Raw genomic sequence first — 17,488 nt, 5'->3', positions numbered from 1 at the left:
CAGACTGTAAGCTTTTCTGCCCTGCAAGCCCAAAAGAACATCAATATTTTAAAGCATGTTTTCCCTTTTTACAAACACAAGAGATCCAAAATAATTTCCCTTCTTATTAATTAACACATGTAACAGCTTATTCATTTATTTTTCTGAGAAAATGAGTTTCAGAGCCAAACCATCACACACATCCTGCTCCAAGCCTTCCTCTTATAGCATCCTAAAGGAGATGTGCCACTTCCACTGACTCAACACAACCACTCACAACTTCTCAGGGCAAAGACACAAGACTCCAGTTTACAAATAGTTTCCCTACAGGCCAGCAACAATAAAAGACCAGTTAGCAGGATTACCAAAATCCAGTTTAGAGCCCCATTGCCACCATGAGTGCAGGACATGAACTCCTGTTTTTGATAAACAAACTATTTCTTGCATTCCCCTTAGGTGCTTTTCTGCATGTTGAGCTGCCTAAAGGACAACGTCTCTTTGAAGATAATTAGCACAAGAAAGAAAATTAAAAGGCATTAAAACTATGACAATACATAATCTGCCTTCTAGTTCATGGACATTTTATGAAGTATTTTTTGACCAAATTACTATTTTAGTCTGAATGGATTTAACTGCCAGTGTTGCCAGAATGCCCTATAGCAAATATAACTGACCACTGTTGTAATTTCTTTTTTACATTCCTGATATTTTGCCATTCTTTAGAGCTACTGTGATGCTCTCAAGGAGCACCTCTGGCTTCTTGTCCATCTGTGTTCTCCATTTCCTTATGATGTCAGAGATGATACACAATTTTAAAGGTTAAAATCTAAAATAAAATTTAAAAAGAGAGGAGGATTACCCATCATAATAGTGAAAGCAGGATGAGGGACTTAATTCTGTGATACAAACCCCAGGCTCACTGCAGCAGGTAACATAGAGGAAGCTGTGTGAAACTTAAAGGTTTCCCCTGGCGGTCACTGAAAGGCGGTAAGTCTCCCAGAGACACACATTTCATTTCCAGAATGCAGTTCTACTTCTTTTAATGTATATGGAAAAGACAAAACCTTAGTTTTCTCATGTAGATATAGTAACCATTTACAAACCTTAGAATATGCTCTGAAAAAACATCTGTGTACTGCTGCCAACAGATGTTGTCATCATGATGATTAAAATGCAGTGGAAATAGAATAATCCAGCAAATCACAAAAACCATGTTCATAAAATCCACTGCATTGAGCAGTGGCAGGGAAGAGAAGTATGGGGGGAACACCACGCTACCAAACAAGAGAAGGCAGGTAAAAAAGACATCAGAATTCGGAGAAATAATTTACATTTACAAACCTCACTAGGAAGTAGAATGATGAATCTGTTGTCCATATAAAATGGGGCATGGCTGGAAGTGAGGAGGTGGCTCTGAAAAGGACAACCACAGCCAGGAAAGTGTGTGTCTCACCAGCTAGATGCCTTTGAGAAACTGGAGTTTTGGTGAAGAACCCCAGGCGTAAAGATATCAGCTACAATTGTATGGTCTCCGACTCAGCAATAAGACACTAAGAACAAACCAAATGGATGACAGAATGGAGCTCTTCTGAGATAAATATTAGATTACTGAAAAAAAAAAAAAAACCAAACTAATGAAATACAACAAAATGCCTTTTGAGAACTAGGATTGCAGATTTGATTCAGAAAGAATCAGGCATCACTAGTGATTGCGTTGCCCAGATGACTCTCAGTTTTAGCTGACATTATGTTTTATTTTTAAGCAACAGTGTAAAAGCAAAGAGGACACACCATGGTCACAGAAAGTTAAACTGCCCTCAACATATGACAAGGCATTAAGCCTTTAGAAACCCATTTGTGAACTAGCCTTGCCACACCAGTGCCACTGCCACTGGCAGAGAAGGGAAAGAAAGATTACTCCAGCCACCTGCTCTAAGAGGGCTGTCTCTAATCAAGGTTGACAACAGCACTTCTGCTTGCCTGCACAGCTGACTTTGTCAGTACCCATCCAGAAGCCAGGCGAGACCCCACTGGCTGCCAAAGCACTGTAACACATTTAATGGGTGTGCTAACTCATGGCTGAGGATACTGCTCGTCTAGAAGCCTTGCTGTAAGACCTTCCTCCCAAATGTTCCCTAAGAGTTACCACACACAGTCCATCAGCTCCATTACAATTTGGTGGGGTTTTTTTTAAAGAAAAAAAAAAAGGCTGGGTAGTGCTGATATGTGAAATTATTTTTCATGTGGACTACACAATGCTTTAATCCAGATATAGGCACTCTCATTTCAAGCTGCCCTGGACAAGTGACTTTCTACAAGCAGAGGTTCAGTCAGCCTCAACTTCTGCTAGTCCATATCTTTCCCCATCTTGTCCTGTGAGCACACTTTGGAAATGCCTTTTCTTCTCTCTGGAAGGGAAATGCCTGCCACAGACTGATTATTTGCAGACTGATTACTTGCTAATGCTGTGGCATCCCTGCCCTTCTCCAGCCTCTTTAAAAATCCAGACCCATACTGTGCAAGTCCCTCGCTCAGACCAGAGGAAGCACAAAATTTTTTTCTGTTTGGGTCACTGAGTCCTACCTGTATCAAAAACAGTTACTTCCACAGTAACTGAAGTACTTCAGGACAAAAGCAAGCCGAAAGAAAAGAAAAATAAAGTTTCAGTAAAAATAAACTTAAAGCAGATAATTGGGTTGTTCCCTTTTATTTTTTGTGCACTTCAACATCCTAGCCCTCTGTTTTGACCCTTGCAGACATCACATCCTAAGTTCCTTTTCTCTGAGCCTCTCAGATAACTGTTCTCATTCCAAAAATATCCTCAAGTAGGATAGAAAATGGACGAAACATTGGTCATTTAGGTTAAAATGCAGCTAATATTCCACACAAGACAATGCTAAATTTATACCAGAGTTTTCCTTGGAGTTCTAAAGCATTTTTTAAATAAATGTGAAATTAAGTCAAGGGTTTGCAAACACACAGAAAAGACAGTGAGAGGCTATCTCCCATAAACCAACTCCTCCTTCCACCATCCCAAGTTTTACCTTTATCCAGAAGCAGAGAGGTTAAGAAAACAAAGGGCTATGGAAATGCTGCTCTAGATTAGCAGTTTCTCCACTGAAAGTATTACCAAGCAGCAAATAATTGGTATTTCCTAAATATCAAGTAATGGTACAAAGTAGAGTCATTTGCCTGCTGATAAAGACAATTCTCATTAACTTTACAAACATTTGCTTATATGGAAAAACCTTTTATTCACTTTCTAAATAAGAACAAACCAGATTGTCAATGAGATTTTGAGGATATTGAAAGTATTCCATCAGCAACGCTACTAGTTAAAATCTCAAAGACTAAGATAAATAAGTTAAAAAGCAGAGGATTAAATGACTGGACTGAGAGACAGGATACATAATGAGAGCTCAGACCCACTGGGAGTATTTTGGTTTGAGCTTGTATTTTTTAAGCAAGAAAGTAATTTCTTGGATATTATTCTGTTGAATATAGGGGGAAAAAATTGTTTTCTTACTGTCCTTTTACTCCCTCTATGAAAAGTTGCTAAGGGAATGGTTCTCAGTAAGGTCAAGCAGTAGAAACCCTGCTGTGTGTTTTAATGCAGCCAAACACCACTTGAAATTAATGCCTCTTGGTTCTTTTTACCTTTAAGCACTGGCTATTAGTGCTTTCCAGTATTAATTCTTACTGTGTATCTGAATATATAATATAATAGGCAAAAGGAAAAAAAATGGACAGGTACCAAGATGCCACAACAGGGTCAAAGGAACGGAACTTCACAAAAGCAGGGCTAGCATAGACAGCCTCCTTCTGATAAGACAAACCTTTCAGGCTATAAAAAGCACTCCAAACCCACAAACCTGAATGCAGTTTCAAGCACAGCAATCAGGTCTCCAAATTATAACTAAATGCAAGCTATTAGTAAAAACATAAAAGAAACCCTTTCAACATATTTCTCATTTCAGATATTTATTGCCTTAAAGTTATGTAAATGAAAGAAATCTTGGCATATTAGCATATCATTATTATCTGCCTTTGAAATGATTACAGATCTACATATGATATAAAATGAGGTTCTCAAAATGTTGCACACTATTTAACGGTCTCACTTCAATTTTCTCATGGACAAGAATCCTAATAACCAAAGAGCTACATTAAGGATCAGCATTAGCTGCTCCCTTTCCTCAGTGAAGAATGAAATGGAAAGGATTCTCAGGATGGCATCTAGATTTCAACTTCAGAGCTGACACATTTCACATTTTTGTGTAAGGTAGTCTGCATAACTTCTGTGTGCCCTATGCATAAAATGTTTCATTCCTTGGTCTGAAACCTGGCCTCTTTCAACAGGTTTCCAAATGGAAAGAACCACACAGCATTTCTGTATGTAAGAAAAATCACTGCAAGTTCTATTACGTAAAAAAAACCTGTCAAAATGCAAAATTGAATATGTAAGCCATTTTTCAAAATCATGAACTCAAATATCTGTAAATTATGGAAGAATCTCTTGACAGAAAAGCAATAGCTGTGTGGGCCATTTTCATTCTAGCAGCACACTTTCAGATAAAGAGACATCTGCTTAAAAAAAAAAAAAAAGTTTAATTTCATATAATTAGAAGACTCACACAGCAGTATGATTCCAACAATGCATTCTAAGTAAATTTTTTTCTGAGGAGCAAATTGAAAAAACACCTCTAAGCATGAGATGACAGAGACAAATAAAGACACAGCAGGAACTCTCCTCAGAGGGAATTTATTATGAATAAAAGTATGAAAAACATTTTGATCTTTGCCTAAAAAATGAAGAAGAGTTTGACTATGTTTCCTCTGAAATAGCAAAAAGTTAAATCCAAAGTAACTATTTCAGCCACAGTCTTAGTGTGCTGTAGTCTTATGGTCAGGCACTATTGTAGTTGTATAACTAGGCTTTGAGGCTTTGTTTTGTTTTCCTTCCAGTAAATAACTATGGTAAGACATGAACAGTTTTAATAAACATGATGATATCCCCTCTGTTCAAAGAATGTGTAGTTTTAACTCCTTTCAATGTATGGCTCAACCATAGCAAGATAAATGACATCAAAATATAAAATTCATCTCATTCTGCAAGTATGAAGATGTAATTTAAAATGTAATACTTAGATAGTCAATCCTCTAATCATCTGTAGCTGGAAGATTCTGAACACAGAAAGGCTCAAGGCATCTTCCCTGCTGGACACATTACAGTAAGTTCAGCAATTAAATTATTTGTATGGGGTATATGGGCATGCATGTATATGTATATGCATATATACAGATTGTATTTCACAATTTAGGATCATTTTCTTAAGCCATTATTTTAACTTGAGGCTGAGGCCATTTTGTATACCCATTTCGCACTTACAGACCCTCTTCCACTCTAATGACTGAGAAAAGCTGCCACAGTCAAAGCAAGCACTCAGAAATTTATTTTCTTCAAGAAAAAAAAAAAATTTAAAAAGAGAAGCAGAAAGAAAATCTTTAACCCTGAAACACATTCGCTAATATTTTTATGAACACTGCTTATTTCTGTTCTTTTGGGATAATTTCTAGCATGCTAGTTAATGATGTAGCGTATTTTCTATAATGAAATCCTAGAATAAGAAACCCAACTGCAGCTCCTTGATAAATGAGCAGGATCAGCAGCAGGATCAGTGGGAAAGACCATTAGGTACTGAAAAAGAATTGTAGCCTAGCCTGCAGCTGCTCTTGTGTATGAGACCCTTAAAATAGATGGGAGATCCACACCCAACATGGAAATAAAGGTATTATCAAGTCTGTGAATTAGAAGAGAAAAAAAAAATGAGCTTAACTTGTTAAGCAGATGGAGGGAGTGAAAAAAATCTTTCAGCCAAAAAAAAAACTTTTTAACTGCAAAGCATGAAAATAACACGGGATTCCCTATCATCCCACAGAAAGCAGGGACTGAGACACCTCCTGTGGCAGGCTGAGCACGCCACCTCCTCATCACCAGCCTCCACCGAGCTGGAGCAGGACTCTGAGCTCCGAACAGGTCCCATCCACGCTGTTGGTGTTTCCACAAAAAAACCTTACTACCTTGGGATGCTAAGCTGTGAGCTCACAGCAGCACCTGACTCCTCACTGCCTGCTGCACCCCAATGCATGGCACTGTCTGGAGCTCGCTCGCCGGGCAGCTCAGCCCCAGCTTGAATGATGGCAGCCTCTGCAAACACAGAGAACGTGGCTGGGGTGGAACTAATCCCAGCACATCCTGTAAAAGAACCCGAGCTGTAGCAGTGATATGTTTGAGTGGGACTGCCTCCCAAAAGTACAAAATATTTTGCACCTGCAGTGAAACTGTGACAAGAACCTGAATAGCCGTGAGTACAAAGTAACAAATCACAAGTGGAATGAAACAACAAAACAAAGGTGTATTTGGATGTTTGTCCGCAGTCTGCAGCTTGCATTCATCCTCAGCACCAAATGGACTCCTTTATGGGCTATTGACTCCTTTCCTTCCTACTGAAGACATCTGCAGGTCCCTGCTTTCAGCGGAAGAACACCACAAGAATAGGAAGAGATGGACATATTAATTTGCTGTTTTCTTCAGCTCTGCAAAATACTCTGGTTTATAATACACTGAACCATGCAACTATAGAGCATAAAAACATAAGCACAATGAGATGACAGTGTCACAGATGTCTTCACTGTGGCAGTCCTTAACAAGTCTTGGTCTGGTCTCAGAGGGCACAAGGAGGTAAAACTGTTAAACCCATTCACCCCACTGAGCAACAGCTTTTAACTGCAGCAAACTAGTAGAAAAAATGTGTAGTTGCACAGCAAGGCCTCTCTGACCATGGGAGGGAACCCCTACCTACACTCTTTCTGGTTGGTTTTTAAAAAGTGTTGAAAGCTCAGACTAAACCTAGAAAAAAAAGTATATAACAATATGTTCTTTCTGGAGAGCTCAGAGTTCACCTGTCAAAAACTTCCAAACAAGACCCCGTACCCTGATGAAAACAGTGTGAAATCTGTGTTCAAGCAAACCACAGAAGAAGAGCAGATAAAGTTAAAATTACGTGACAATGAAAGACTCTAGGGAAACCATTGGAGAAAAATTAATTGACAGTATTTTGATATAAACCAACCCTTTGCAATTCTGGCACCAAATTCCCCAATCCAATGCAGTCAAATCAATAAAGCTTTGTGGTTGTTTGTTTTTGGGTTTTTTTTTTAAAAAAAACTAATAATTTGTATATGCAATATTTTATGAATTTTCATCTTATTTTTAATTGCATTTTTTATGCTTCCCTTTCCTTTCTCTCTACTCTTCCATTCTGATATTAAAAAAAGCCTACCTCTAAAAAAAACAACCTTCACTTCTGGGGCATGTGAAACTATAGCTCAACAAAATAAAATGTCTTACTCCACATTTACACAAACACCTGTTTGGCAGTGCTGGATCTGGGCTTACCCAATGGCAAGGGGAAGGTTACCACCATGACCCAGGGGTATCTTTTCACAGTTCTTGTTAGGTTTTCCTCTCCTATATTTAATAGCCACCTAAGTCTAAATTCTCCCAACAGAAAACAGTCCTTTAACTGAAGCCTGAAGTCTGTATTTCGCCAAAACCAGGATGCAGCTTCTGGCCCACCTGTGGGTTACTAGTCAGGGACACTTGCACTACCTTGAAATAGAGTCCCAGGTTTGTAAAAAGAGCTATGTACAAATATTCCAAGACACATGCACACACACACAAGCATACAGTCACTCCGCTCCTCTGCAGCTCCCTACCACTGGGCAATGAATATATGACAAGCATAGCTCTTCTTGGGATTTTAGCCAGATAAATAAATGTAAGAATAACAATGGAGCTGCTTAGTCCCATTCTCCAGCTCTGTATTTCATCTTAGTTGTCTACGCATTGATCAGCTTATATCTTCCCAACAAATAAAACTGTTAGAAAGCAACTGTGATAGTAACTTGAAATAATGTGCTGAGCCAAGATAGTTCAAGAACTGTCTCACCTCTTCTCCCCAGTATCCAGTGACAGGACGCGTGGGAATGGTTCAAAGCTATGCCAGGGGAGGTTTAGGCTGGACGTTAGGAAGCATTTATTTATCAAGAGGGTGGTCAAACACTGGAACAGTCTTCCTAGAGAGGTGGTCAATGCCCCAAGCTTGTCAGTGTTTAAGAGGCATTTGGACAATGCCGTTAGCAACATGCTTTAACTTTCAGTCAGCCCTGAATTGGTCAGGCAGTTGGACTAGATGATCTTTGTAGGTCCGTTCCAACTAAAATAGTCTATTCTGTCTATTCTATACCAGGTATGTATCATTACCAAGTCCTACAGACTATGATAAGAGATCAGATTCACTCAATGGTATACAAAACACAGACATCCAAACAAGCAGCATCTCTGAGTTGCTCTGAAACCACAGCAGCATACATGGGACTGACAATAAACCCATTTATGGAACACCATTCTTGTTCTCAAATCACATTCTGATTTTCCAAATTTGTTCTGGTTTCCAGAGCTGACAGCATTTTAACATCAACAAGCACACATACAACGCTGCTCAAATTAGAAACAATTCATTTGAAATTGCTATGCAGAGAGAACAGCAAGTTTCAGCTCCAGGAAAGCTCCATAGATGCACAAACATCATCCGCTGAGAAAAAGGGCTTTAAAGTTTCACAGTTTCTGAGTAACTATCTCCTTTCGATCCCTTCTCCAAAGAGCACTACAAAAGTTAAGTAATTAGCTTTCCTATGCCCCAGTTTTGACCTACAGCTAACTACTCCCCCTCCAAAAGCAACATTTTAAAAACTTACATGTTAGTTTTGTTTGTTTTTTAGTTTAAACATGCCATCACATTTTCAAACCCAGCTGGAAACTTGTTTGCCATCCATATGTCATACACACAGTCCCTTTTCAACACTAATGGCAGGCTCAAAAATCCCAATTTGAACTGAAAGCTTTAAAGTGTTTCTCATACCTTTGAGCTTATTTGAATCCTTGAATCAAAAAAGGTTATCACAGTACTAGCTTAAACACACACCACACAAAAACAAGCACTTATTATCTCACATCTCAATCACTTAACAGAAACTGAGCACATAGCTCTTTTGGAAGCAAGGATATAATTTGACATCATGTTTGTGATTTGAGCTCATCTCCTTAAAATCATATGAAAAGAACAATGATTCCCCGTATATCTTCTCCCATGACAGTCAGTGCAAACACAATTTTTCCCTCAAGTAATTGCCACATACATAAAAGCAATATTCCACAAAATGCAACAACTGCTTGCAAGCGCGAACAGACAACGAAGTCCTATTTTATCCGTGCACCAGGGTCTGTTTATTCTTTACTGTTACATCCCTTGCCACTGGAGTTCCTTCCACCCACTTGCCACAATTTGTTACAGAATATGAGTTTGATGGGGCCAAAAGAATCTCTTTACTCATCAGCACAACAGGCTCTTGGTTCTGCAACATATATTAAAATGAAAGACAATGATAGAACACAGTTTACACTTGTTGTTAATTACTGTTCTCTGGCACCCAACACAACCATTAACATGAGTGTTCACCAAGTTTTTAAAGAAAACGGATCTCTGAATTTTATTTACCTATTTCAGTCACCAGAAACTATCTAAGTAGTGCCCTTGTCTCTCTAAAGCAAAGCCCCTAAAGCTTTTTTTCAAAATCTTACAACACTTCTCAGCACCTTCCAGCTACTCCATTTATGAAAGGCAAGGTTATTTTCTGTTTGGCCTTTAGTTCTGCAAATGCACTGCTCCTACTGAGAAAACCCTACGGTTACCACCCTTCTGTGCTTCCTACCCATGCAGAAGTTCTTCAACTGCACAATAAATGCCAAGTCAAACACATGTTAAAAACTGTCTCCATCAGTAATTAAAGTCTTGTTATTGTGTAATAGACTTTGTTACATGGAGAGATGACTTTCCATAATTTTACCAGCACAGTATCATTGAAATGAAGGTCCTTGCTTGCAGCACTCTTTTAAAAGGACTTAAGCAATGATTTACAATGTCATCTCACAAGACTGTGCAAAAGATGCTTCAAATAAAAACAATATTTGTGATTGGTTTGATTGCGTGAACTATTCTGGCAGTAGTATCACAATGGTCTATTTTTACTCCAGATTGGTTTTTACTATAAAAAGTTCCATTGCTATGAAACTAATGCTTGCAACACTGATTTCCATGGCGCTGCTTAGAAAGACATTGCAGAAGAATAATGTGGATGTCAGGGCATTTTATGTAGCAGCAGCAAGATTGTGCGAGCAGTCTGGGCAGCGGATTTGCTCCAGGTTATTTTGGCTACCATACACAATATTCTACCAAAATGAGCAGGACATCCGTACAGTAAGATACAATGAGATTTTGAACAGTCAGAATGACACCAAGTAACACTGGGCAGAGAGACGCTGCTCAGTAAGAATAGCCCAGCAACTTCTACATCCCGTGGATCATTCTGTCAGCATGTTGTATAACAGTTTCAAAAGTAGGAAATTAAATCTCAAATAAAAAAAGACCCGACCTGAACCAACAAAGCAAGCCAGGAAATTGAGCAAAGTCTGATACTCTCCTCTTAGCTCTCCCACTGTGGCAAGGTTTTACTCGCAGATAAGATCATTTTGTAGTCCTCCCAAAAGAAGACACATTGATATGCTTTAATGAAGTAGTGACAGAGAGCAAGTTCTCTTTGGAATTGTGAACATTCATCAACGACTTCCTTAATTCTGCAGTGTGGGATCAGTTCATCAAAGAGTGATCCTAATTGCAATGGGCACATGAGCCCTGAAAGAGCATCGTGAAAGTGGTAGGAGGAAACATCTTTATTTACACATATTCTTCAGGTAGAACAAAGATTCTGTATCAAAAAGATTAAAAATCTGACCAGAGTCTTTTCTGTGGCTTCAGCATAGATTTTCAACAGAGAAATTTTATTTTCATAGTAGTCTTCATAAATGCAATACTAATCTTCAAGGTTAGCAAATAAACCAATTAAAAAAAAATCCTACTAGATCAAGAAGAACCCTCCAGTTGGTCATGCTTTTCTGCTTTCAACAAAACTGAGCAAAGGGACTCTGTCCACAAGACTGTCAACTCAGATCCCAGGGCATTCAGAATAGTTTCATAAAGTTTTACTTCTGAGAAGAGACGTTGTTGAAAGCAATTGTTCAGCCAGCCAACTACTGTCACTTCCATGAATATGAATAAGCTCCAATATAGGACACTGAGCTTTTGCAAATGTAAGAAGATCCAATTGTTCGGAGTTAATCTTTGCCAATAAATCAACCCGCCATTATTTAGAGATTTTTATTTTCCTCTGGTGTCTGACTATGTGGGTGGAGTTTTGTTTTAAAGTCCCCTTCTTCCCATTTTCGTAAAGATTTTTTCATACCGCCTTGCTAAGCTTTCAGAGCAGCAGGAGGAATCCTATTGTTAATGGGATCAGGCCCTTGAAAAGGTATATATTGCTGTTTCTCCTGAATGTGCATGATATTAACTAGCACCTACTCTGAGGAAAAAAAGATAGCAGAAGAAATTGTTCAGAGTTCATGAAAATTAACATCTGATGTAATTTTGTAGCCATAATTTGCATGTACACAACCTAGACATAAATACATATGGATTAATGCAAATTTTCATACAGGGAAAGATTCACTCTGTGCTCTGTAAAACTAAGGGTAAGGCTGGTGATGAATCATTTTTTTAAATATTCTAGTCTGGGTATATAAATAGCTCTCTGTTTCTAGAATAATTACTACTGAAAAACACATCTTCTGAAATAACCTAGGCCATAATTAACCTTGGCTTCATTAAATCACAAATAATATCTTTTTAAAGTCTTATTTGTAAAGGCAAGCTGATTAATTTAAACGTTTCCCTTTGCAAAAATCTAACTGAAATTATTTACCCGCGTAGCTACTTGTCAGATCTTGTAAACTCTGGGAAGGTTTTCAGCCGGCGACTCGGCCACCTTACCCTCTCCCCAGCCACCCGGGAGGGAGCTCCACTCGCACGGAGGGCCGCCCTGGCGCCGCCGGCCGCCCCGGCTCTGCTTCCCCTTGGGGGGCACGGGGGCAGATGCGCAGGGAGAGGTGCCGGCTTGTGCCCCGCCACCTCCCGCAGCCGTTCCCGCGAGCGTCGAGTCCTCCTGCCCGGCCCCTCGGCGCCGCACGAGCCCCCCCGCTCCGGGCGGGACCCCCTCGTCTGCCCTGCCCCGCCGCGTCCGCGCCTGGGCCCTGCTGGGGTGGGACGGGGGCGGCGGTGGGGCTCGGCCTTCGCGCCGCAGCGGCGGAGCGAGGGGGCTCTTGTGGATCCAGGAGCGAGCCGGAGCCCCCCTGCCCGGCCGGCTGTCCCGCGGCTGCCACCCCCCGCCTGGGCTGGGCTGGGCTGGGCTGGGCTGCCCGGCGCGGCACGGCCGGGCACGGCCGGGCACGGCACGGCACGGCACGGCACGGAACGGCTGGGTTGGGCACGGCGCCGCAGCCGCCGCACCGCGCCGTCCCTCCCCTTTCCTTGTAAGACAGCGCCAACCCCCGACCGAAGAAAAGTTTCCAGCCGAGCGCCAGGACGGGTCCGGGCTGTCACGGCGCTGAAACCGCCTCCCGCCAACCGGCCGGGCCGGGCCGGGCCGGGGGCCGTCCTCTCTCAGCCCCGTCCCGTCCCGGCGCCCAGCCCGCCCGCGCCGTGGGTGCCGCCCCGGGGCGCTCACCTTCCTGCACCGCATGGAAGGGGTTGTTGGCCTCTATGAGCTTGATGGAGTAAGTGATTTTCTCGCTCTGGAGGATGTCGTCATTGAGGTTCAGATCCGACACCGCCTGCTTGAACACCTCGTCGTCTTTGGCAGCATTGCCTTCGAAAATGGCACCTGAGGGGAGGAAGGCGGCAGAGGGTGAGGAGGGCTCGGCCCCGCTCCTCACCGGCTCGGCCCGCCCGCTCGCCGCACCAGAATCCCCGCTCCCCCCTGGGCCGTGCAAAGCTCCAGCCGGCTCACACGGTGCCAGGCGGGGCAGCTCCGGGGGCACCGGGTGCCTGTGGGGCCGGGGCCCACGCGTGGGCGGCCGGCACCGGCTGCGCGGCCTCATCCCGGGCACGGGGAAGCGCAACCCTCCTCCCGGCCACTTCTGTTCCCCCGGCATTTACAGAGCCCTGAACCGGAGTCACGCCGGGGTGAGGGACTCGCTTCGCCAGTGACGGGAAAGGGAGCAGGCTTGGGAATTCGACCAACTTTTTGCTCACTGCTTCGCCGCTCCCTAGGATGCTGCCTTTCGGGCAGCGGTTTTGTTGAGGCTTACATGCACACGCGAACGTGAAGCCAGGATTTGTGTCCGGTAACCTGGAAGCTTGAATTTCACTGTCCTGTTTATGCAGTTAACGTGAAAACATCTGGCGATGTGTGTTACATAAGATTCCCTCTCTACGGAGTGTGTGTGTGCCCACGCCAGGCTTACTGCCCTGCTCTACGCAGCGGTGGGAGATCTCTAGTGCTGGCAACAAAATGAGAAAAAAACCGTTATCCCCCAGCCTGGAAAAGTCCTGCTGATTCACACTGTGCGTGCCTGTGGCTGGAGCCTCCGTGCACTGCCCGTGTGAAATCACAGCTCTGCACACAGCCGCTCGCCTCTCCTGCCCACCGGACCGCTATTTCTGCGAGTAGTTGGCAAACACCACTCGGGCTGAAGTTCCTGCGGGGAGAAGCCGCGGTGATACCGTCCACCCGCAGGAGAAGAGGGGCCAAGAGGAAGAGCCGCGGAGGCTGTTTCGCTCACACACAGACACACACACACCCCACACACACACAGCCCGGCCAGGGCACTTCCCCAGGGCGGCCCCACCGCCCCCCTGCCTCCCCGCGGGGCCGGCCCCGGTGCCGCCGGGGTCTGCCCAGCCCTGGGGAGCGCCCCCGGGCCGGAGTCCCCCGCTGCGGTCAGGGCTGACCCCGTCTCCTTAATGGCTCCGCAATGCTGTCTGCCTTGGCTGCGCCCCCAGGCTCCGGAGGCGAGCGGCGCCGACCGGAGCCTCCTCCGCCGGCCCCGGAGCCGACCCTGCCGGGAAACTTGTTACAGGGCTGGTCCCCCTTTCCCCTTCCCCGCTCCGGGTCGACACGGGACTTTCCTCCCGTCTCCGTGGAGCCTCCCCTCGCCAGGGCCGCTCCCGCCCCGGCCCCCTCCTTTTCTTGATCTCCCATCCTCCCCAAAAGGCTGGTGGGAATTACGGCTTTTTCATTTCCCGGCCGTACTCCCGTCTCCTCCTCTATCATCCTCCACAAGTGATTCTCTCCCCCCCTCTCCGCCCCTAAACATCCTCATTTTCGTTCCTGCTGGTACCTTTCAACACCAGCCAAAAGGTGACTGCAGAGCCTCGCTTTTGCTTGCCAGGCTTCCCGCGGACATCACCATGCCTCGCTCCCAGAAGCCATAAAAGTTCACATCAGCCTTTCCTTTACCTCTTATTCATACCCCTCTTCCTCCCACTGCTGATCCAGCCTTCTTGCTGCCCAGGGGTTTTAATGAGATCTTATTCAAATCACAACAGTTGCGCGCATAGACACAGACACACACACAGCCGCTGCAAATCTCGCCTTTCTAACCCTTTCCCAGCCAAGTCGTCGTCCCTCCCCCCCGTCCCCCCCCCCTCCGCATTCCGGCTGACACCTGCTACGACAGGGGATGGAAACCAGGGGATTATCTCCCCGAAAGTTTTCCCTACGAGCACGTACAGATTATGCCTCTCTCCTGCTCGGGTGTTGGGGGCGGTTGTTTGTTTTCGGTGGCGAGGAGGTGACGGGGGGGGAGAAAGCCTTTCCACGCAAACAGGTCCAAGCACAGGCTCCCCAGCCACATGGGAGACCGCAGCGGCGGCCCCGGCGCACAGCCGGCATTTCGCCCCTAACTTTACAATCGGGGGGGAATTCAGCTGTCTTTCTCCCTTCCCTCCTCCTGGCTCTCCGCGGAGTTGCGTTCAACCGCTGCCTGTGACATTACCGCGGTTAAACGAGATGCTCCCTTCATTCATTTATTTATCTGCCGCCTCCCTCCAACACCCCCCCCCCGCTTCCTCTCTTACCAATGTGGATGATGGAGTCCGCCCGCACCGAAACGCACTGAAATATCCAGGGGAAAAGCCAGAGCATCAACACTTCCATTTCCAGCCTCTCGCACAGCACATCAGCCCGGGTTTAGCGGAGAGACAGACAGGGGAAAAGAAGAAAAAAGGCGCAAGGGCAGGTGGAGCACGGCAGCGGGCGCGGGGGGTAGATGCCCAGACACCCCCCCTTAGAAAAAAATCCCAAATTCCCCCAGCGCCCCAAGAATTTTCCAAGCTTGAGGAAGACGGGCGGCGGGGAGAGGGAAAAAAAAAAAAAAGCCGGGGCTCAAAAAGCACGGAGGTAGATCCCGGGTTGGCAGGCGGCGCGGCGGAGCCTCCGGCGCTCGGTGTGTGCCGGGGCGCCGGCAGACCGCGAACTGCGGAGCGGCCCCCCCGCCGCCGCCGCCCGCCCCCCGCGCCACGTGACTGCGGAGCCTCGGCGCTCGGTGCCGCCGGGGCACGGCGCGGCGGCGGGGCGCGGGCAGCGGGGCGCCCGGGCGGGCGGCACGGAGGGGAGCTGGCGGCTCCGCGAGGAAGCGGGATGCTGTGCAAGAACAGGGAAATTAATTGCAATTAAATGTATTCAGATATACCCAGAATTACAGATAGGTCTGCTTTTCTCGCTCGCTCTCTCTGTATATATGTAATGCATGTATATCTCCCGGGGGAAAGGGGTGGGGGGCCGATGCTCCAAGCGCAGGGAGCGGAGGAGGGGGCGAGGCCAGGCGGCTCGGCAGCTCCCCGGTTGCCGGGCGCAGGCTCTCCCGCGGGGCTGCAGCCCCCCGCCCGGAGGGCGCCCAGCGCCCTGCATTGCGCGGCCTCCCGCAGCCCCCGCCCGGAGCGAGGCCGGCGCGGCTCGGCTCGGCTCGGCTCGGCACTGCGCGGCGCGGCGGGACGCCCCCGGAGGTAAGGGCGCGGGGCTGCGCGCCCGCTGCCGCTCGCCCAACTTCGGGGACCGGGGGCGGCGCGGGGGCACCGCGCCGAGGTGGGGGGGATGCCCCTTCCTCCTTCCGCTCCGCCGGGGCCCGGGACACGATCCGCGTTTGACGAGCGAAATGGAAATGCGAGGGGGTTACCCCCGCGCTGGGGGCGAGGGGGTGGGGGAGAAAAGTGGTACAGCAAAACCGTTTCTTGTTTTGTTTTGTTCTAGCTTTCAATGAAATCTAATTCATAAATTGGACATGCTCGGGCTCAGAAGACTAATTCATCCCCTAAAACAAACGCATCAGTGATTGCAGGCACCCAAACGTGACAAGCGTCTCAATATGCCAAGGATCCAGAGAAAACAAATTCATTCAGGAGCCCGAAACGTAATTAAAACTACTGCCAAGAAAATGAGTTGGGAGCAGGATGTTACCAAGATTATTAAGTTGCTGTGGGGCTGAGGCACGGACCGCGATAGCGATACATATAGATAATGTCAGCATGTGGATAACAGGAGGCAGAGCGATTCCCGGAGGTCGCCGTCTCGCAAGCACAAGTCTGGTAACAGAGCGTTGTGGCCGCATCCTGCTCACGGGGAGGTAACGCCAGAGCTCAGAGCCTCAGCGGGGGACGGATCAGGCCCCCGCCTGCTTCACCCCGGCAGCCTGTCCACAGAGGGGCCAAGGGCCCGTTTCCCCCTGCTGTTACACCGGCCCCGCCATGTAAATTCAGCACACTTTTTATAACCGTCACCTGTACACGCGCTACTGAATTCTCCAGATACTTAGCGTTGCTTGCTTGCAGGAGAGATGGCTGCGACATATTTATTTAACATAGAAAACCTTTTTTTCATGCAGAGCACACTATGGCAAAAACTGCTTAATGCTAAGGAGTGGGAAATATAGATAAGCTTTACAATGGCTGGGGAGGCCGAAGCGGGAAGGAACACAGTATAGATGGAACAGAGTGAAAGGGAAGGAAGCTGAAATGGAAATGATATGAACAAGAATCCCTGTTGATCCACATGCATCAACGGCCTCCTATTCAGTGGTAGTTACAAGCACAGCTTTTGAACAGGGAAAAGCGGGAGGTAAATAAAACAAGATATACTTTTAAAAAATAAATCACTTGTTAACTACTCTTACTTACAGTCCTTGTCTTATATATGCAATTTCACACTGATCAATGCAGAATGATATATGCTATACGCTGTATTTCATGTAATAAAAACACTTAATCCAGATAATTGGCTTCTGGGACAAAGATCAATGGAAATGTTCCTTATTTGACTACGTTAGCAAGTCAAAATTAATTCTAATTTACATTTGCTTCAAATCAATATGCACTTAGTGACTTACACAGGCTCTTTAAAAAGTTAAGCACCTATATTGACCACAGTCATATATATGTCACTAACAAGTACATGTGTGGGAATTAGAGAGGGGGGAAGTGTTACCACAGAACCAATCTCT

General features: G+C 45.7%; 1 protein-coding gene and 1 long non-coding RNA gene across 9 annotated transcripts in view; one reads left to right on the top strand and one right to left on the bottom strand.

Moving 5' to 3' along the window:
* Positions 1 to 15,448, bottom strand: part of GRID1 (glutamate ionotropic receptor delta type subunit 1) — a 562,508-nt gene extending 547,060 nt beyond the window's left edge. For 4 of the 8 annotated variants that reach the window (XM_030030246.1, XM_030030250.1, XM_030030249.1 and 1 more), the window contains exons 1-2: positions 15,072 to 15,446; positions 12,718 to 12,873 (exon numbers count right to left, since the gene is read on the bottom strand). In XM_030030246.1, coding sequence (XP_029886106.1) covers positions 12,718 to 12,873; positions 15,072 to 15,150 — 235 coding nt within the window. In that variant the 5' untranslated portion in view covers positions 15,151 to 15,446. Of the gene's footprint in view, positions 1 to 12,717; positions 12,874 to 14,451; positions 14,565 to 15,071 lie in introns of those variants that run through there. The other 4 variants (XM_030030245.1, XM_030030247.2, XM_030030252.1 and 1 more) reach the window with 3 other exon arrangements.
* Positions 15,449 to 15,567: 119 nt separating this feature from the next.
* Positions 15,568 to 17,285, top strand: LOC115348137. Its single transcript, XR_003925750.1, has 2 exons — positions 15,568 to 15,998; positions 16,243 to 17,285. It is a non-coding gene; the product is annotated as an uncharacterized LOC115348137 (long non-coding RNA).
* The last annotated feature ends 203 nt before the right edge of the window (positions 17,286 to 17,488 follow it).

Source organism: Aquila chrysaetos, chromosome 11 (assembly GCF_900496995.4).
Source record: "Aquila chrysaetos chrysaetos chromosome 11, bAquChr1.4, whole genome shotgun sequence".
In the NCBI taxonomy this organism is placed as follows: Eukaryota; Metazoa; Chordata; class Aves; order Accipitriformes; family Accipitridae; genus Aquila; species Aquila chrysaetos.
The sequence above is the reverse complement of the archived record's forward strand: the minus strand, read 5'-3'. Positions and strand labels throughout refer to the sequence as shown.